This window comes from Struthio camelus, chromosome 1 (assembly GCF_040807025.1).
Source record: "Struthio camelus isolate bStrCam1 chromosome 1, bStrCam1.hap1, whole genome shotgun sequence".
NCBI classification, from domain to species: Eukaryota; Metazoa; Chordata; class Aves; order Struthioniformes; family Struthionidae; genus Struthio; species Struthio camelus.
The window spans coordinates 195,067,310-195,089,390 of NC_090942.1; the positions used below are offsets into that span (position 1 = coordinate 195,067,310).

The following is a 22,081-nucleotide window of genomic DNA, read 5'->3' on the forward strand; positions in this document are numbered from 1 at the left end:
CCAGACAGACTGAGCTGCTGTGAACAGTGCTCAATGTCTCCTCTCTCATTTCATTCTTCTCCAGATCTATTTAGTCTGTCCCAGACAAAAATATTCACAATCAACAATCAATATTATTTCACAGGCATACTATAACTCACTTTAGGAATTCATGTCTTTCTGTACGTTGTCATGCCACTAGCAACCAGTGTTATTCCCAAGAGTTCTCAGTTTTTCCATTTAGGCCTAATGTGTCTCCTTAATCTCTTTAATACTTGCATTTTCACCTAATTTTACTGCTCTTTGGCATTCTCCTTTTTCCTGCTAGCTAGGCCTTGTTATGTAGCATAAAGAGCAACTTAGCTTTTTTATTATCATTCGAAGTAAAAAGTCTGCCAAGTACTTATAGTGCTATCTTGAGTGCGATCTTCCTTGCCTCTCACTTAAACAGGTCAAATTAAATCAATTTAACTATTCAGCTGGGTAAGGCAAGCAGGATTCAGTTCCAAGAGCAGAACTGGTCATTTTTTTTCTGGTTGCTTTGAGATTTTTGTTGCAAATACGTTTTTCACTAGAAGTGTGGTTATTCAACAAGTGATCTCAGATGAAAGTTATGTAAATGTCTATTACTCGATGATGGTGTGGAGAGATTTCTCTTCTACCCAAACAATGCAACAGTTGGGATGCTCATTCTACATGTAAGACAAGGCTACTGACCCTGACTCAGAGAGAACAGGAACCAAAATACTCCCTTGCCAAAGCAGTGATCTAAACCACTTGCTTAAAGTTATTCTGGAATGCACTGCTCTGAATCTACCTGTTCAAGCTGCTTTATTTTGTGGAACATATTGGGTATTAGCAGAAAAGGGAAATATAGGACAAGGAGCGAGGGGGAAGAGACAGAATTTGATAGCCCTGTGGCAACAGTACTCATTTGGAAGATGGAACATCATGGTCAAAGCCATGTTTCAAAGACTATTGAAAAATTTAAATAAAAGGGAGGCAAACAGAAAATGAGAACAAACCTGCCCAGTGGGGGCACGTTATTTGGGCACTGTAGAGATGGGGAGTATAGATTCAAATTCTATGAGATGAAGGAAGGAATTGCATCCGAGTCTTCCATGTTTGGACAAAGTGCCCTAACTACTGCTTAAAAGGTAATCACAACACAATTGCCTCTTCTTTCCTAGTCCAGAGCAGTACTCTTAAAAGCAAAACAGTAATTGAAGGAGTAGGTTTGAAGTAACCAATATTCAGGTGGAGGAAAAGCTTCACTTTGAATTCACTTTTGAATTCAAATAATAATAATTAAACATTAAAAAAAAACCTTTGCCAAAACAAGTAATTACGCTCCCCCCCCCCCCCACCCCGTTCTAAAAATAATTTAATTTTAGCTGGACAAAATAGACCTTCTTTTCTATGTATAAGTTTGGAAAATAAGGTTCAAGGAATGAATTGAGAATTCAGTTATTTCAATTACCCATCTAAAATGCTAGCACAAAGAAATCAATCCAACCAGTACTAAAGACAGTGGAAAGACTTCCATTGTCTTCTGTAGGAGCTGTATGAGATATACATGCCCGATGTAATCATCTCTGCCCAAAACACACAGCCACTCCTTTAGCTGTCCTACTTATGTCTTCATTTTGCTGTGGCTGTGCAGCCATGCTATTAACAAACCCCCAATGAACTAGTCTTTTATTTACAGAAAGCTTTTTTTTGTTAACTGTAGTGTCAAACTGCTATTTAAATCCTCTGGTAATACTTACAGTAAGTAGTGTGACATGTGGAAAATTGTTTGGACCCCAGACTAGAGTACATCATAACAACAGCAACAAATCTGGCAATCGACCAGATTCCTATTCAGTAGTTGGCAAATGATTGAAAGTACTGCCAAATATGCCATGCCCCCGTTTTTAAGCCAAAGATAAACGCAGTTGAAGTTTCTTGCCAAGACTGATGTGCCCAAATGCCACATGTCAGGTCAAGCAAGGATGCTGCAAATAATTCCCAATGATATTTTAGTAGTCTGCTTCTTCAAGAGCTGTCAGATACTAAGCTCCAAATGCCTGATCCTCCACTATTATTATAGCTCATCCTGGAATACACATCAATTTTATGGCTTTGAAAAACAGCACAGACACCTGTTTTACCTCTATAATTACACTCAGGAGCATCATATTGTTCTCTCACAAAAGAACAAAGCATACTAGAATAGTGAAATTCCTAAAAAGTATACTCTATATTTAGTAAAATAAAGAATGACAGAGATGAAAGAATTGTATTTCATAAACTTAATGAAAGATTGTTCTAAGCAGTAGAACAGTGTTTCTTTAACATTATTTCTTGCACAAACATATTTGTAAAAAGTCTATGAAGTTTTCCCAGAAGTTAAAGGCTTACCTCAGGGAATCGGTTTTGAAAGATTCTTACTTCAATGGGGATTTAACTAAATGTTAGTACAGGAAAATGCAATACTGTGTTAAGGCATTTATGGATCTGCAACAAAAAGTTTAAATGAGACTTAGCTAATGATGTAAGTCACCAGTTTGTGAGCCTTGGCTTTGCAATACTTTGGCTTAAACTCAGAAAGACCGCTCCAAAGAGCAAAAAAAAAAAAAAAAAAAAGGTTTTTTCCCTCCCCTAGTGATCCTCTGCATTCCTAGAGGAACCATAAGAATCTGTCGCCGTTTCCCCGTTGAAATCATTCTACCCCTAAGGCACTATACAGCAAGATACCACTTAGCAGTCTAAGAAGGATTAGACTCTTAAAGCAGCAGTTTAGAGGAATCTATTCATCACTGATCAGAGGATGGAGTTAGGTGAGGGAGGGAGAGATCATGATTCAAATTGCGGCTGCACAGGAAACTGGTTCCCCCCAAACAATTTTGTAAAAAATATTTTGGTCTCAAATCAGGGTTAACAGCTAAAAATCTCATTTTTTCCCCTCAAACAGGAAATATTATGGAATTCAGTCTATAATGTAAGACACTTAGTATGGCATCAGCCTCTTGCAGCAAAAAACAGCCACATAACATAGTTATAGTCAGTCATGGTTCACAGTACCTCAAAAGCTTCAAATGACAGATAGGAAGAAGAAGAACAAACAAGCCAGGCTACTGTGATAAGAACACTAGCAAGACACGAGAGGGTCATGAACAAGGTCTTATCTAAAAAATATTTGGGGCCAGATCACTATTCAGGGTAGATGAACATTTCTTCCCTGACTTTGCCTGGTCTGAACAGGAATATGTCAGAGACATCTAAAAATCTAAAAAGAAGGATCATTTTGTGTGCAGAAAAAATGAAGACAACTGTGTGACTCTAATCTTCAGAAGAGAAGCACTGCTTTTAAACTAGCATTTAGCATGCTGCTAAAATACTCCCAGCAAAGAAAACCCCAGTTGCAATACCATTACTGGTTGGCTGTCCTTGGCCATGAGAATGTATTTGCCTCTGTTACTGTCTTTGGAGCACTCTCGGTTTAGTGTCAGTTTTGGGGTGTATTTGTCTTATTTTGCAACATAAGTAAAATCTGGTCAAATATATATATATATGTGTGTGTGTATGTGTATATATATGTGTATGTGTGTATATATATATGTATATATGTGTGTGTATATATATATACACACACACACACACATATATATACAGTAAACTACTTCAACTAATTTTGCATTATTTGAAACACTGTAATGACACTAAAAAAAAAGAGACCGACAGACAAGCAGGGCAGAAATTGAAGGTAGACCATGGACTTCAGTTTTAACTGTGTATCCTCACTGTTAGTCTCTCATGTAAGAAGGAAAAATGCCTCAAATGACTCACAAAGGACGTGGCATGAAACTATAGCGTGGCTTTATCTGAAACAGGCACAACACACTGGAGCTAATTTCTGTGTAATTTCTGTGTCAACTTTCATTCCATATGGATTAATGCCATTTTGCATGGCTGAAACACCAACTCTCTGCATGTGTTTGATGGTTTCCAGTTTTCTGACTTCAATAATATGAAGTTGCTGCAGACACTGCAGTTTCTTATCAAGTATATTGTACTTTTATTTAAGTTACTCTGGCAGTCTGTTTCACTAAATAAAAGGCTCAGGTATTTTCAGATGAATTTTTCTTCAGTGTAGTGAATCTCAATACTGTGCAATTTTACATCACACAGATAAATCCAGTTCAACCATCAGTCTGAATATCCATTTTTCCTACCTCTCCATCTGAAAAAAACCCGTTTTCTTCCTCACCTTTTCATAGGATTGGTTCCTTTATTAGTCATAGACTTTAGAATTTTATAATTTAAACACTGAGATTCACCACTGTCATATACTTGCACTTATTAAGAGTTTTTCCACTTTGTTACTGTAACGTGAAGTCTGTTCCAGAGAAAAGAGGTGCAACTGAGGCTATTTTGCAACCTCTGGGGCTAGGCAGAGAGAAATACTTTTTTCAAGGTTCTGCTAAAATGGACTCATATGACTTATTCAGTATCAATAGATCTCTACATGGTCATTTTAAGATGCATCGTCAAAATTCAAAACAAAATAGAAAGCAAATTTGAACTACAGTGGCTTCTTTCAGAACATCATAAAGCTAACTTAGAGCAGTATCCTACAGTCCAGTGACTTCTTGTTCCAAGTGTCATGGAAATGGAACGGGAAACTCACTTTCTAACATATACTTTATATATCTTGAGACTGAATCCCCAAGCATGAGCAATTAAACCTTTTATATTAAAAAAAAAGTACTGAAAAATAGCTGAATTGTGTTAAATTTCCATTTTTTAAATTACTCTTATCAAACATGTAATTTAAAGATAGAAAAGCCACTACAGCCATACATATGTAGGAAATTGATACTGAGGATAAGAACCGTTAAGAGCTTAAAATCTGAACCAGTTCTCTTTATGGTAAAACCTCTGACTTCAATTTTAACACACCAGGCCTATGCTTTAGCTTGTGACCTACAGTCCTAAGAGGCCTTTCTTTCCTTTTATTCCTAAATGGCCTTCCTTTCTCTTCATATCAAGCCTATTTCTGCTCTCTTAAATTTATCACTAGACAGGCATAATTTCTGAACTATTCTCTGTTTGGCCAGATTACAGTTTTCTCACTTGGCCAATAAGTAAATAATAAACTCCATGTTTTCAGATCCTGAATCATGATTTGGTATGCAGCATGGTTTTTAGCTTGCTTCCATTGTGAACAACTGAACAGGCAGAGGGCCAAGAGTTGGCTCTTTCTCATCACTTACTCACCTATTCTACTGTTGCCCTAACTTGCTTATCACAAATGCTGGCCACATTTAAGAGGATAAAAAAATTCCAGATCCAAGAAGAAATTCACACCAGAGCAGTTTAATGCTTCCTTGTACTTGGCACGTCTCCATATAATAGCCTGAAATAACAGACGCAGATTATCATCATTTAAAAGAGATTCAGGAAAAAGCTTCCATATTTATAAATAAATCACTGTATAAGTGGGTCAGATCAACCATTAGAAGATGGAGCTAGAGATGATCTTCTTGTCCTATTTATAGACCATGAACAAATATTGCAAGACACAAAGAACAGCATTTTACAGGCAATGCTCTGGGCAGCTCCAGAGGTATAGGGCAAAATGGTTTCCTAATTTGTATTATCTGAAGAGAGGTGGGACCGGTGTTGTAGGTTCCGCTGGTTGAGATACAAGAGAACTGGAAAATATAAAATGCTTAGGTCACCGGATGTGCCTTAAATTTTTTACTTTTTCAAAATAGCATTATCTGAGTAACACGAACAAATACTCATTCATCAAGAAGTCCAAAACCTCTGATTTCAGTGGGATCACTTAGGCTGAACTGTGCCGTATTCCATAAGTGAAATCTCATTTATTTCATTTACAGCATTAGAAGCCATCACAAATTTGTTTACTACTACAAAATTCCTAATACAGGAAGTGAAAGAAATCTGAAACATGCAGTTCTACAGTAGTAGGTGTTGGTACTCTGTGCTGAATCTTTCACTCTGATCTTGTATATATTCTCTTAGAAGAGTCTGGCTTAAAATCAAGAACATTAAAACAACAGTCTTAGTACCCTTGACATTCTGCCAAAATAGACCTGAGCTGCAGAACGTTGGCTTTGTTGTTTTTCTGAGGAGGGCAGAAAAATAGTTAAACAATTTGCTGGATTTTTCATGCTGTTATAGATTCTCAGTTATTCCTGAATTATAACCTGAATTATTCCAAGGAGATAAATATTAAGGTTTTGACCACAATTTTGTCCCTTTTATATACAATTTTACCATAATCAGTCAAACAAATCTTATGAAATATTCTGAAACGCAACACAACTCAGCATTTTTCATCGTGTCATTGAACAGACTCAGGAATGCAAGTACCATTTTATGATCTAGCTATGTAATATGCAAGTTGATAACGTCTGCGTAGCTTCCAAAGGCTCTAAAAAAGTCAGCAAGCACTTCATTATCACAATGATTACTTGTATTGTGAAAATTAGAATGTTGTACACAGACTGTGGCAGCAGACATGGTAGGTCAGCTCTCCAGTAAAAAAAAAAATTGTCAGTAGAGTCTGAATATATTAAGTGCAATTTTAACTATACATTTGCCACTGAAAACCGTTCAAATAAAGGAAGAAAACCGTCACAAATGTTGGGTCGTCAAGGAGCAACTCAGTCTTAAGAACAGATGTCAGTTAGATCGTTTGCTAGGAGTAAACTTTCCTCTACTTGAATTGCTCCCCTCATATGAAACCTTGAAGCATCTCAACACGGAGTATTTGTTCACTTAGTAGAAAAAGAACTCGAAAATCATGTGCAATGTCACCATGTGGTGATACCTATCATAATAAAATGATGGTATTCCAATGAAAATGCTTCTTTGTTCCATTATTCTTACTTAGCTTTCAATTTCTCTAACCTATGTCTTAGTTAAAATATTTAAGGAAAACAAGCTAAACGTTACAAACTTTTCTCACTACTTTTCCAAGGTAGCAGCGATTCGCAAGCACGTTTTCAAAGGTCTCTACAGGTACTGTCTCCTCTGCAGTTGCACAATGAACAGCAGGACAGGCCTTAATATGCCATGCCTAGCAGCAACGGATGGTGACACAATTGTGCAATCTCTGAGGGACAGGATAGATCCATACTCACTGAGCTTAATACTGCAGTTGACTACTTCTTGCGAAAAGAACACAAGCTGAGTATACGAGAGCTGAAAACATGCTGATGCGAAGCATTTTGTCCTAAGAAGAATATTATTAAATCAACTAATAAAACTCAGAGCCCGTTATTCATAGAGCTATGTATCATGTATTTAAAAGAGATATTAAAGAGGTATAATCCAGTCACGTTCTACCACACACAGGAATATCTGCATTCAGGAATATCCAGACTTTGTAGAAAAAAGGCCTGCTAACATGATTTGTTTACCCCCTCAAACTGTTCATTTTTCTGCTTTATTAAATTAAAAAAAAAAATTCCCCTGAAGACACTTTGTGCTAATAAACCCAGATTTGTTTTTACTCTTTCCTCTTGCATCTTCCATAACCCTCCAAAATATTATCAGTGACTAGAATTCAGTCACCTGATGAAGATCTGTAACATAAGAAAATCCCCACTGGCATGTCAGAGATAGAAGCAGAGCTTGAACTCTGCACAAGTACATCAGGGACAATGAGTCTGCATGGATATAGGAAAAGCAGCTTTACAGACAGAATTTTAAAGAGGCAAGCAATCATAATTGCACATCAAAATCTAGAAAGTTTTCATCATGCCAGGTTTATGGTAACCTATGTGTATAGAAACTGGACAGGGAGTACACAGATAAAACTACATAAAGCCCAGACATCTGAGTGGATTTTGAGAATTTCACTCTTCTGCTACCATAAGTTGAACAGTTTTTACTAAGAGGTAGTTATCATTTCTTCAAAACATCTCTTTATAGTCACCAGAAATATAATCCACAGTAGTGGAAAGTTAAAAAAAAACAAAAAAAAAAACAAAAAAAACACATACAGTCCAGCAGTTAACATCAACTCCCCTTAATTAAATGCAATGCTTTTACACTCCCAGAGTATACTTAAAATCTTTCTCTTTCAAGAACAAAAGCAAAATTCTTATAAATGAGTACTCACCACCATCTTCAACCATAAAATGAAAAATGTCACTGGTGGCATTGTCACCCACTCGTAAAACATAGCATATCTTCATATCATCAATATCAGCTGGAAAAAAGTCGAGAAAACACACTTTACTTTAAACCACACAGCTAAGAAACTATTGGTATATAAACACTTGACATGTCTTGAATAGCTTAGCTTCAACATGGAGCAGTCAAGATTCTCCAGTACAGCTCAACCATTTCAGTATTAACAGAGCTCAAGTTTAACAAATATCATTCATTACCCTCCCCAGTGCTCTCTTCTTGCATATATACACAAATAGAACCCAAAGGGAATGTAAGAACACGGGCTCAACAGTGAGAGCTGTTTCATATCTTTTTTGTGGTGCATTTTCTTAAATAGACAACTATCTTCACGAAGATACAGATTCAGTTGCTACTCTTCATCCTGAAAATTACTATGGTCTGCTCTAGGCCACTCTGAGATGCCTAATGACCTGCATGTTATTGATCTAAGAAAGTGTCCGCTAAGAAGATGATCCGCAGCTTTCCCATTCATACAAACAAGCAAATCAAATGGGGTAAATAAAGAACAAGCTTAGCCTAACTTGTATTTGATTGGAAACAAACGTATTTTGGCACCAGCACGCAAGACAGCCCCTGCACTTGTTACTCTCTTAGAGCATGATTCTAATCAACACCACTAAGAGTAACAGAACTGGCCTCAAGTACTTCTGCCTCATCCTTAACACTGAGCTATGAAAGCTGACCCATCTTCTGTAAATCTATATAGTATATACTTCAGCATCACTTTTCAGGAGATGATAGACCTAATGATCACTCCTACCAATGACAAAACACTGGGAATTTTGATCAACTCAGAACTGCCCGCTGTCACCAATGAGTGCTGTCAGGTGCAAGTGCGCTGCTCAGAGTGCAACTGAATGAAAGAGCAAAGAGATTTCAGCGTACCACAAGAGAGTGTTATTAACAATTATTGATACTGTTATTAAAATATTCCTTTGTTTTCCTGCCTCATCTAAATTCAGCTTCTGAGTTCTCTCAGAAATACTTTTTCCTTTTTAAGCAGTTTTTAATTTTAAAACTCTGACAGGCCATTAACCTACGTGTTATACCTCTTACATCACTAGTGTAAGATTGTGATTACTATATGCTTCATATTCATGTTAAGCAATATATATTTTTATTACATTGCCTTCTAATATACCCATGTCAAAGAAGCAAATAGCCATATTCTATTCTGCTGTGAGGTAAAACCACCTTGATACTATGCCACTCTGATACTTTTTGTGTTAAATGTATCTCAGACATTCAAACCAACATTACTGAACAGTATCCTCAAAGCAGAATATGAAAGAATGGTCCACATTTTACAAGTGCAGAAGTTAGATAAAGCAGGACTCAGAGGGACTAATTTCATCAGACAGTGAAAACTACATCTATTTCATCCTAATATGGATGTCTAAGATAAGCCACATCAATCGCACTCTAAAAAGGCTAATCCATCTCTGTTAGTTAGAGAAGGATCCTCGGCACAAAGTTCAGATGCAGATATCTACCCTGCAGATGTCTGACATGAGGAATAAAGCCTTCTACCCCAAGGGACTTGTCAGCGGTCACAGGAAATCTCTAGCTGAAATGAGGGGAAAACCCATGGTATTTTCTCCATTGAGTTCTACCTTCCACTCAAGAGGCAAGAAAAATTAGCCCATATAAACTCCCTTGCTTCCACAGCTAGATTACTTCTGGCATGTGACCTAGCTTATCTGAAGTAGTCTTCGATATCTCCAAACATTCTGTAGTCGAGAGATCTCAATTGCTTAAACTGCAAAAGTGCCTTCTCCATCAGATCATCTTTCCTATCAACATCTTTTCAAAGGACATGGTATATAATCTGTATGACTGTGGCATCATAAGTAGTGCTCAAACACTACAGTGAGGTGCTCTGTTTTAAGAACCCAGACAGATGCAATTAAAGTAGACAGACCACACTTCAGCAACAAAAGTTTCAATTCATGATTTTGAATCATTAATTCCTATAGAGAAAACATGCAAAGGCAAACAAATGTTTATCAATACCACTCAAGGAAACGGGAAAACACTGTGACAGGAATGTATAATACATTAAAAAGTTATTTCTGTCATTTTTCTTGAATGAAAAGACTGTTGTTGGTAAAAATCCATTTCTGATGCTACATCAAACAGCATGGGGTAATTTATTTTACTTATTTAAGGAAAAGTTTTGGAAACAAATAGCGTTAAAGTGGAGATCAAGTACTACAAAAATCTCCTGTGTTAGGGCAGGTACATCAGTAAAAACAAGCCCAAAGCTCTTTCATTAGAGCTCTTCAAAATCTACAGTTCCAAAAGTTGCCAGATATCTTCTAGGGCAAACAAGTAAAGAACATTATCGGTAGGTAAATGTCAGTAAAGAATCTCTTCTATGTTTGAAAGAAAGTTAAAGATCAAAAATTAATAGGGCTGTAAAGAGGATGCAAACAAATACCTTTTTATGCCACTGCAGCAAATAAATCTTTCATCCTGCAAACACTTAAACATACTTACCTTTGCCCATGTGAGTAGCCTTATCAAAAATCAATGGTTCCTACATATATAAAGGTAAGCACTTGAGTCAACGTTTGCAGGATCACCTCATCAAAAAAGCTACCTGCCATCCAAAATCACTTGAGGAATTTTACACTTTCCTGCCACAGCTGATTAAGTTTATGATAGCTGTATTAACACTTGTTTAGTTGCAAGTATAATTCATCACTGTGTAACTGCAATGCCTGCTAAACATTCATGGAGACATTGTAATTCTCCCCTCACTAGAAATCCTGCAGATTTCTCCTAAAAATAAATAAATAATAAAAATTGTTTATCCACACTAGATTAGGACACTGCTTTCCCATTAAAAATGATGCAAAATAGATTTGGCTATGAAAGGCTTCTTTATTCTCCCATAAATATATAGTCTTTAAGCAATAAGTGCACTACACAGCATAATTCATTCATCTCTCTGAAAACGCTTGCCTGAAATGGAAGTGGAAATCCACTATCAGGAATGAATTCTGAGTAAAATCTCGGTTCACAAAGTGTTGGATGCTTGGCTGGAATACCCATTTACCTGTCTTTGGCTTCAGGAGGACACACTGAGCACTGAGAGTTTAATTAAGCTCTTTTATTGCCAAGGTAGATTCTCACTCTCCTCTATCCCTTGACCTTCTTTCTGACCCCTCAGCACACCTGCAAAGCTGTGGGATGCAGCCTGGCCCATATTCACAAACCTAATCTTGTGGGACTGAGGACTCCAAAGTAACACTTGGCACTCCATCACATTTTGTACACACAAAACATTATCCTAACACTAACTATTTGTTATATACCACTGAATTTTACATGTGAAAGACTTAGCAGTTCCTTAATATTTTTTCCTTCATTTTGAAACAAATTATCTAATCTTAATGAATATCTATGAACAAATTCCAGTCCTGACTTGCAGAGATGAGTGCAGTGCGATTATGCATACACAATTTTCTTTGTATGTACTTTTATACTAGGATAGCACTAAAACTCAGAAATTACTAGGTGGCAAGCGTTCTCTTTAAGCTTTCTCTGTGTTTACTACCACTGCATTTTAAAATATAAAGCACAAAGAAGTAATAATGAATTGCAAATGCTACTTTCAGGTGTATTGTGAAGTATTAGGACTTGAATAAACGTAGGACCTCTTTAATATATTTTAAGAATATTTTATCTTGTTACTGTGACTTGCATCTTTTTCTCTTATTCAGATGATTTTAATACCTATGTACAAAAGGATAGAAAGTACCACACATTTGCAGAGTATGGGGACTTTTTTTTTAAACCAAGGGCTTAACTGTCCCACATTCTATTTCCCTTTTCAAGCAATCCCAATTAAGCCTATGAGCCTGATGAGCTAGAGATTACCTACCGTACTTCTGGCAGAAGTATTTGATGTATACCATTTAGAAAGCCCCACACTGACTGCGTCTGAACAAGATACACAACAGGGAACAAATCTCCCGGACATACTGCGTCCTGCACAACCACATTTTGACTGGAGGCTTCTAGTTCATCTTGTGAGCTAGGCTAATTTCCTTTCTAGCGCTTGATAAAGTATTGTGGGTAGTTACTGAAAAGCAATCTTGAGCATAAAGCAGAAGGTTGTTTGCCAGTCTTTCTCTTTGCCCAGTCTGATCACCTGTAAGTGAAAGACAGGGCAATCTCCTCAAACTGCTCCCACAATGATTCTTTTTTTCAATCCATGTTACCTCATTCAATGCAGTCAGTCCATCTGTTCATACAAGGATGACCCAAAAAATACCAGGAATGGGAGTGTGAGGTGGAAGAAGATTAGGAGAAACCTCACACTATTGGTAACTCTCAAAACTCAGCTGTGTATGACCCTGAACAGCCTGACCTGACTTCACAGTTGGCCCAGGGATTAGACATGATGACTTCTAGAGGTCCTCTCCAACCTAAATTTTCTACAATTCTTTGCAAGATTGTGAAGATGCTTTACAAGCTCCATCAGGACCCACATTTGTCAATGAATCCAGAACATACTCAGGGTTTTCATAAAAGCTTGCTTCACATTGCAAGATGGGTCCCCTAAACTGGGAAAAGATGAAAACATAAAAAGAGAGCATACAATAGCAGGCTCAATAGTCAATAGAGGAGCATCCCAGAGTCAAAAGTGTTCATGGCCGGCTAAAAAATCTCCACTTTCTGAAAGCTCATTAAAAATACAGACAAAAAGAGGGTCTTATTCACTCCTGCCCTGAGCATTAGATAATTGTCTCAGTACAGCATGAGCATAAATTATGCATGAATTCACTACTTTGGATTTGACAGCGCTTTGCACATTAATTATAGTGGGATACAAGGTAAGGCACAACAGTGAGCTACATGCAGAGTTTTGAGTATGCTGCTTGGTCTACATAAGACCTCAGCATCTCACATCACTTTGCAAAACGGTAGCCTTATAGGTGCAGCCAAGAATTTGTGTCTTTCTGCCACTCACCACCTCTCCCTTATCAAAAACAGCTACAGAGAAGAGGGCATCTAAGGAGAAAGGAAAGAAAAAGACAGCATCCCTTCATCCATGACTTTCACTCTAAGGTTATCCTGTGACATCCAATAACTTCTCTTTCCCTGCCCTTAACAGATGCATTACTCACATCTAGGCCTAATGTTTTCTGCCTTTCACATAGCCTGTCCAAACCTCTCCTCTTCTCCCTCCAGTGCTTGGCCTTTCACTCAAAAAAGTTCTATGTGTTTGTTTTGTAAAATACACCCTTTTTAAAAAGCATTTAGGCAGTAGAAAAGAGAGATACCACAGACATGACTTACAGATGCTCAAGATTATTTGTTTATGGAGGTCAAAGAAGGAATACTAAAGAAGTGTGTATGTCTTAAAAACACTCTTCAACTCAACACAAGCTTGTGCCAATTTGTGCAAACTTCTGCTTGTGCTGATACTATCAGGGAACTTATGAAGTTACAAGACTGTCTTAGGACCCCCACGAGCTTTAAAACCAATTTTCTCTCAGATTGCAGGCTTTTCATCCAGCTCAAGCAGCCCCAGAAAATTAAGGAAGTCTGTGTGAAGACCAGTAGGCTAGGAGATGTGATATACATTTGCAGAGACTTTAGATGGATATTAGATTTTCTAACTAAAGATATCCCCCTCAGCAGCTATGAGGAGGCTGTTATTTCTTGATCATGTTGATTGTGGTAGAGAGGGGTTGTGACCAAAAGTTCTTGTCTATCATAGCAGCATCAGCATAGAAAAGGTATCGCAGGAAAATAAATGTAGAGCATAAACATCGAATAAGATTAATAAGGAAAGTCTTCCTATTTGCTGATCAGAAATAAGTTTAAATTGATTCACTCTGGTATTGGCATTCATGTAAATACATGCTTATGACCTGGTTCCTACCACTATACCTAGTAGGAAACTAGTTGCTATAAAAAAGGTCTAATTTAGACTACTCAAAGTATATGGCATAAACCATGCATGCAATTTCTCTGCCTCATTTCTTACACGTCCTTTCCATGTCACCAGTCTTCTGCTGTGCAGAATGTAGTGGCCAAGCAGCTAGGTACCTTCCATGCAAGGTAGTGCAGACTGAGCAAACATGATATAAACATCAGCTCCCAGAAAATTTGGTAATGCCAGCTCTGCCTGTGGCTCAGGCCTAGCCTGCCACAAAGCCTGCAGCTTTATCCTGCCAATAGCATTTTCTGAGAGACCTGCAGTTCTTACTTCGGTGTTCATATGACCAGAATGCAGGTACTTTATCCCAAGCCGCGTAGGTTACTAACCACGTGGTAGGGCTGCCAATCACGGACCAGAAAGCACCTGCATTTTGCTCATCTGACAAACATACACCTGGCCACATGGCATAAGAGAGGATGGGATGTACTTATCCTGGATGTCCCCAAAAGAGATCGGATATCGCTATGCTATGCAGTCGTTAACTTTCACGGAATACTCTCAGTAAATCTGCATTCTCTAATGTAAGAGAAAAATCCATTTAAAAAAAAGTCATAATCCGTTTATTTACTCACCCCTATTCTCTTTTGTTTCTCTCTTACACCAACAATGACACTCATAATACAACTAGCAGCTCATTACTGAGGCTTTATATTTAAAGGGGTTGTTGATTCCCAAAACTCAGACATGGCTCGATCCCTCCTCATCCTTTTTTTTCCTCTCCCCAAAGAATGACTAACAGTGCAATATTTAGGGCATAGCCATTCAAAAGACCATCAGGTCTATTTGCAAGATTTGGTGTTTCTGACAAGAACATCACTACAGCCAAGATGGTAACTGGGGGTACATACCAGTACAGACTCTGTGAAATGAAATACAGCTGACTACACAGTGTTCCTGTCTGTCCCTACCACCTACACAAGCCAGTCTGCCTGGGCCCCTTTAACTTCGAGTCTCCACGCAGCTGTGCTGTCTGCACACTCCACAGCCACAGGAGGCTGCAAAAAACCTCATTTCGCTTTTAATTAGCCAGCTATTAACTCACTACAAAGTAACACAGAAAATTCTCTGGAGAATAACTAATGCTCTCCATTCAATTAAAGGAAGTTATTTCATAGCCTTGTTTGAAGGCTTTATTTCAGTACATACAGCACATGTGGTTTTCATCCTATTTATACCACTCAGTATTTTAGTTCCATGTAACAAGTAAGTACCACTGACATAATTTTGAAACATTTACATTACTACTTAAATTACCACAAACACTTTGTGGTTATGGCTTGTGTAATTAAGGCAAATGCAGTCATGATATATTATCTCCCCCTGCTTGGGAAATGATTTTACTTTTATAGTTAAGTGCACTCAGACTGTATAGCAACTGATATCCTAGCCATGGTATGACCATTAGTTAATAATAGCATGGCCACTCCTGCAGCATTTTCTAAATAAAACTCTTTAAAGAAAGCCCTCAACCTCTAAATATCTGGAACCACGTGCAGCCCAACTCTGTTACCCGCGTTTGTATCACTGAGTAAGTCCTCAAAACAAGTAGGGGGTTTGAAGTTATTTGGCCTGTAAGCTCTCTAAAGCAAAGGTACTCCATTACTCTGTGCTTATCCATCGAACCCTCTTTTCTGCTTAAAGCGATCACAAACACAATACATACGTACAACAAACTTTTAAAATAATAATAAAGCCATTATGATATACTTGCTTTCTGTAAAGTTTCTCCTATCGATCGTTACAGAGTGTAACATGACAAAGAATGTTTCCAGCAACCTAAAGAAAGTACACAGTATTGCAATACCTTGTGTGAACTGGGTGATGCTATGGTTGCCTTTCCCCAGGTGGATCAGGAAGCCATGGTGAGGACCCTCTGTGATTCTGATCTTGAGAGCAATGTGTAAACTGTCTCTGTCTTCTACTTTGAGTACCTTGTTGGTAATTAGAAAGCCTGTGTGACCTGTGGCCAAAATACGGAGCGTTGGTGCACCCTTGTTTATTACAATTTGAGGTACACTGTTGTCCACAGCTGTTATCCGAATCTTCATAGTCTGAGGCTTCCTTGTTTCAAATACAGTGTTGGGGAAGACATAGAAATCAGTATGAGTGCCATCTGTAACAGTGAAAGAGAAGCTATCCTCAATTGATTCTGTGCCATCATGGTTGTAGCTGATTAGATTTTCATTCAGATCTTGTTTAGTGAAGGTGGTGACTGGTTTGGAGTTATTGAACATGATCTGACCATGAACTGGTACTTGAGTGATGATAAATTTTAGGAATGTATCAGGTGTATCTCTGTCTTCTACTGTCAGTTCAAATGGGGTTATCAGTTTGTTTTCATTTTCACTCACCACCAGGTTATGTATTGTGACCACAGGTTTCTTATTGTCTACATCACTAATAGAAATTCTAAAAGTACGAAAAACAGGGTTATAGCCATCAGTTACCTCAAACTCAAAACTGTCCATTTTCACCTCATCTTCTGAGGTGTGAATGTAGTAAATTTTATTGCCTGCTAACAAAAGCTGAGTGAAAGTAGAGATGGGCACTCCAGGCTGATCTGTACATTCAAGATGACCACGAACAGGTGCTCTGGTAATAGTGAAAACTAAGTTTTCATCTGGACTATTCAAGTCACTGGTGCTAAGCAAGTCAGTAGTAAGGGTTACCTTTCCTCCTTCCTTCAAGGAAACTCCTTTGCTGATTACATCTGGGAAGACAATATCAATGCTACCTATCGTCACATAAAAGTAGCGGTCAATGAGAGGATTTATTCCATCTGTCACATCAAATTTAATAAGATCACGAACTCCTTCTCGTCCAAAATGCATGTATTGAATTAAGTTTCTATCCACCTCATCTTGGGTGAAGTTCATCCCCAGGGTGATATTCTCAATTCCTCCTGAAGGCTTTAATCTCTGTAAGAGGCCCTGTCCTGGCCCGTATCTTACAATGTATGTCAAGGTTTTGTCTTCAGAGTCTAGGTCAGTAGCCTTCAATATTCTGTTATGAATAGTTCTGGTTTCCCCTATTCCAATCTCCAAACCATCATTGATGGCCATTCTGGGTGTCTCATCATCTACAGGAATAACCATGATGAATACCCTTTTCACTACAGTATGTTTACCATCTGTGAGTTTCACTTCAAAACCATCCTCCTTTGTTTCAGAGTCATCGTGTTCATAGAGTATGCTAGAGCTCTCTGTTATCTGATCTACGGTGAAGCTCTCCACTAGGACTGTTCCATTGACCAGCTGGTTCACAATATGGCCATGCTTAGGAAACCTGGTGATGGTGAACATTAACTCATCAGCAGGAACATCCCCATCAACTGCATTGAGGATAGGGGTATCAATAACCAGGCTCATGCCTTCCATCACAACAAACTCTCGCATAAAGATTTCAGGCTCTTCATCATTGGTTGGGATAATGACAACGGGGAAGAAGTGCCTCTGGGAAAAATTAATGCCATCAGAACAACGGAAAGTGAATCCATCTTCAACAGGCTCCACGCCCGTATGTATGCTTTGGACATAAAATATATGCCCTTGACGGAGGTCTTTCAAGGTAAACGCACTTATAGCTGTACCCGCTCTGGACTTTTCAGAGCCTGGGGCTGGAGAAATGTTCTCTACATACCCAGATGTGGGCTGAGCAACAATAGTACAGAGTATATCATCATAAGGAGTATCTACATCTTCAACCCTTAAGTGAGCAGGAGTAATGACCTGTTTGTCACCTTCTGTTACCACAAACTGCTCCCCCACAAAAATCTCTGGGGCTTGACTGTCAACAGGGAGAATGGTCACCAAGATGGAAACTGCTTGAACAACATTGCCCCTGATGCTCCACTCCTCTGACAGGTCAGACAAGCTAAGATTGAAGGTATCTTCTTTGGGCAGAAGGCCTATTTCACCACCAGTATGAGCATATACCACAGCACCATCCAACAGATCTCTCTGGGAAAATCTCTCTGCAGGCACCCCTTGGACCAGAACGTCCCCATGCTTAGGGGGATCCTCCACAATGAAAGTCAACATTAAGTCATCTGTATCCTCATCTGTGCCCTGGATGACATTAGCAGTGATTTCAGCAGCACCATTCTCCAGCACATCTAGGTAAGAACCAACAGTGCCTGGGGGCAATCGTAAGGTAGGAACCTCATCATCAACAGGGTGCACGTTCATTTTCAATGTAATGGGCACAACATGAACCCCATCACTCACATCAAGACTGCAAGCATCACTGTTGGTCTCTGCTCCACTATGTACATACACCACCCTCCCTTGCCTGATATCATCTAAGCCAAAGGCAGCTCCCAAGATCAAACTGTACCCAGAGAGCTGCAACTGGCCATACTGGGGAACCTGGGTCAGAATGAATCTGAGACGGGCAAGTTCAGTATCCGTGTCACTGGCATCCAACTCAGTCGGACTAAGCACATGGCTGCCTCCCTCAGGCACAGTAAAGCCAGTATTAGTGATTTCAGGAGGCTGGTTATCCACAGGCTGCAGGTAGATGGTAAAAGTCCCTTCAGCTGCATTGCCAGCAGCATCCTCCACCTGATACCGGAACTGAACTAAATGAGGGGCTACCCCCAATTCCTCCTGTGGGGGACGATAGGAAATCTTGTGATGGTTGATCTGGGCCTGGGTGAAGTGGGTCACTTCCACAGAGTGATCCTCAGTCAGCACAAGGGATCCAAGGCGGGCTCCATGTACACCTGGAGGGTGGTTAGTGTCAGCGGGGGGCTGGATTATTGTGTAACGCAGCTCACGGTCCCCTGAATCCTGGTCCGTATAGCACAAGTGCTTCCTCCGCAGTGGGGTCACCTGCTGTTCTGCAACTATTAAGTGCAAGCTACTGCTACTGTGCAGCTCTGGGGCTAATCGGTCTATGGGGTGTACCCGGATCACAAAGGTCTGTGGTCCAGAACGGTTGGGTGGGTCATTGTCATCCTGGATCCTAAAGATGAACTGGTCCAGCACAACCCCAGGTCCAGGGCTGTGAGGCCCAAGGTGGTGATAATAAAGACGCCCTTCCACAATGTCCTGCTGCAGCCATTCCCTCACTGGCTTTTCATAAATTAGAGAGCTCCCCACTAAACCTGGCACCCTCCTCCAGGAAAAGCCCTCATCTTCTTCCTCCTCCCAGCCAGGAGGTGGCTGGGCTTGACGGAGGAGGAGCTGCCCTGCAGCAGGGCCAGAATCCACTGTGAAGAGCAGGACAGCATCCTGTGAGTCTATGTCAGTGGCACTAAGAGCACGGGTGGTGATGGGCACAGTTTCACCCTCAGCCACAGCCAGCCCCGTGTTAGCATTGAGAAGGGGTGGCTGGTCATCAGTGGGCACCAAGGTAATGGGGAAAAGGAACTCAACACGGTGGCGGGAGCCACCATCTTCCAGCCGCAGCACTAGGTTGTCGCTGAGAGGAGACTCACTGCCATCATGCTGGTAAATGACTCTGCCTGCTGCCAGCTCAGCCACTGTGAAGTGTTTACGAGGAACAGCAGATGATGGGGTATCCTCCAGCAGAGTGATGTGGCCATGCCTCAGCCCCGCCACCACACTCACCTGGACCTGCTCCAGGTCATCCTCATCACTGATAATCAGGTTGGGGCTAGGACCAGGGCCCGAGAGAGGCCGTGACTGCCCCTCGTAGAGGATGAGGCCAGTGTTGCGGGTCACCACAGGCGCCAGGGTGTTCATGGGCTTCACCACAATCACAAAGGCAAAAGGCTCTGAGGCAGCACCCTCGGGGTCCAACACCTCCAGCTCCAGCTCAAAGAGTCGCTCCCGATCTGAGTCCTCCACAGGCGGCTGGTAGGCAATGCGCAGCTCCCTCACGTCCTGCTGGCTGAAGGAGGAGATGGGCAAGCTCCGGTCATCAGTGCTGACTATGTGCCCCTGGCCAGGGCCAAACGGTGAGGTGATGTTGAAGAGCAGCAAGTCTGGGGGCGACTCAGTATCCTCAGCTGCCAGCATGTCAGGCGTGAGGGCAGTGAGGACGAACTGGTCCACCTCCATCATGAGCATAGCGAGGAAGCTGGGCTTGGGGGCCACGTTCTCGGCACCGGCCCGGATCCGCACCAGCACCTGGAAATATTCACGCTTCAGCAGCGCCCCATCACCTGCTGCTTCCCACAGCTCAGCCACCAGAGGCACCAGGTCACGGTTGGGTGAGCTGCCGGCTGCTGTGTGCCGGTAACGAAGCCCTAGCCGCAGGAACTCCTCACAGTCCCACAGTGAGGCTGGCATGGGGCTGCCATCCCCTGCCACCTCCCGCCCGACTGCCGGGTAGTTGAGGATCTCGCCGTAGCGGGGCAGCCCGGCCAGCGCTGGCAGCAGACCCACGCGGCAACGCTGCCGGCCCGGCTCGAAGGCGAACTCCAGACTCCGGCCATCCAGTGGGTTGCTGGTGCCCTGCAGACGCTCCACGGTGAGGGGCAGGTTGCGGGTGACGATCTCCAGCTGGGTGAACAGCACCTCCACCTCCAGCACCAGGGGCAGCACCAGGGCGCGGCTCGGCGAGTCGTAGCGCAGCTGCAGGCGGACGCGGTCCCGCGCGGGGCTGCGGCCGCCCAGGTGCGAGTACTGCACCTCGCCGGCGCCGAAGTCGCAGGGGAAGCGCCGGGGGCTCAGGCGACCCGGGCGCTGCCACAGCGGGTCCTCGTCCAGCACGGTGAGGTAGCACCGGTCCCCCGGCTGCACCTGCAGCACCAGGTCCCGCGCGGGATCCAGCCAGGCGGAGCGGCCCAGGGGCACCCGCAGCCCGCGGTTCGCCACCACGACGGGGGCCGCCTCTGCCGCCCACGGGGAGGCGGCGACGGAGGCGCTGCCTGGCGGCGGCGCCCCTGCCCAGCCGCAGCCGGGCAGCAGCAGCAAGCCGGGCAGCAGCAGCAGCAGCAGCTGCCGCGGCGGTGCGGCGGGCAGAGCCTCCATGACGACCCGCCGGCGGAGCGAAGTGCCGGGAGCTCGCAGCAGCGGCCTCTCCTCTGCACAGGGGCCGAGTCCCAGCCCCGCTCCTGCCGGCGCCGGCGGAGCCCAACCGACCGCTCGCCCCGCGCACACGCTGCGCTCTGAGGGGGGGAGCGCGCGCGCGCCCCCGCTCCGGCGGGCAGCCACCGAAGCCCCGCCTCCTCCCCCGCGCTGCCAATAAACACCCGCGGGAGGGCCTCCGCCGGGAAGGATTGGGCAGAGTCGCTTGTCAATCTTCAAGCTTTAAGGCGGGGATAACCCGCCTCTCTCCCCCCTTCAAGCTGCTCCACGGCGCAACAGGTTGTTGAGGAGAAGTCCGGGTTGGGGCGGGGGGGGGGGGGGGGAAGCGGTGGGCTGAGCTGAGCCCTGGCCGTGCAGGAACGGGAGGGAAGGGGGAGGTGAGGGCTGCCATGGATCACCCAGACGGCAGCGACGCGGGAAAGGCGCCGCGGGCCGCCTAGAGTCCCCCCTGCCAGAGCGGAGGGCGGTGCTGCCAGCCCACGCGTCCCGCACCTCTCCGCAGCCCCGGGGCGGCGGGAGCGCACCGCCGCGCCTCTCCTCCCCGACGTGGCATCTTCCCCGCTTTCACCTTAAATCCTCCATCCCCGGGGCAGAGATTAAACGGGGGAGGTGGTCCCCGAGTCACCGCTGGGGAAGGCTGGGGGTTTCCCTTACCCCAGGGAAGCGGGGCGGCGGGTGAGCGCAGGCGGCCACCACCGCGGCTAACGGCTGCCCCTCACGGGTAACGGCCGCCGCTCGTGGGTAACGGCTGCCCCTCGCGGGCAGCGGAGGGGCGACGCCGCTGGTTTTCCGCCCCCATGGGGCTGCCCGGGAGCCGAGCCGGCTTTAACGGGGGAGGGCAAGGGAGGAAGGTGCGGGAAACCGGAGCGGTGCCCCGGGCTCACAGCCCGGCGGGGGCTGCTGCCGCAGAGGTGCCTGTCAGCGTCACGTT

General features: G+C 42.8%; 1 protein-coding gene across 2 annotated transcripts in view; it reads right to left on the bottom strand.

The window, feature by feature from the left end:
• FREM2 (FRAS1 related extracellular matrix 2) overlaps positions 1-21,226 on the bottom strand; it is a 143,884-nt gene extending 122,658 nt beyond the window's left edge. For both annotated transcript variants that reach the window (XM_068929970.1, XM_009678630.2), the window contains exons 1-2: positions 15,957-21,226; positions 8,120-8,209 (exon numbers count right to left, since the gene is read on the bottom strand). In XM_068929970.1, the coding sequence (XP_068786071.1) occupies positions 8,120-8,209; positions 15,957-21,093 (5,227 nt within the window). In that variant the 5' untranslated portion in view covers positions 21,094-21,226. The remainder of the gene's footprint in view (positions 1-8,119; positions 8,210-15,956) is intronic.
• Between the last annotated feature and the right edge of the window lie 855 nt (positions 21,227-22,081).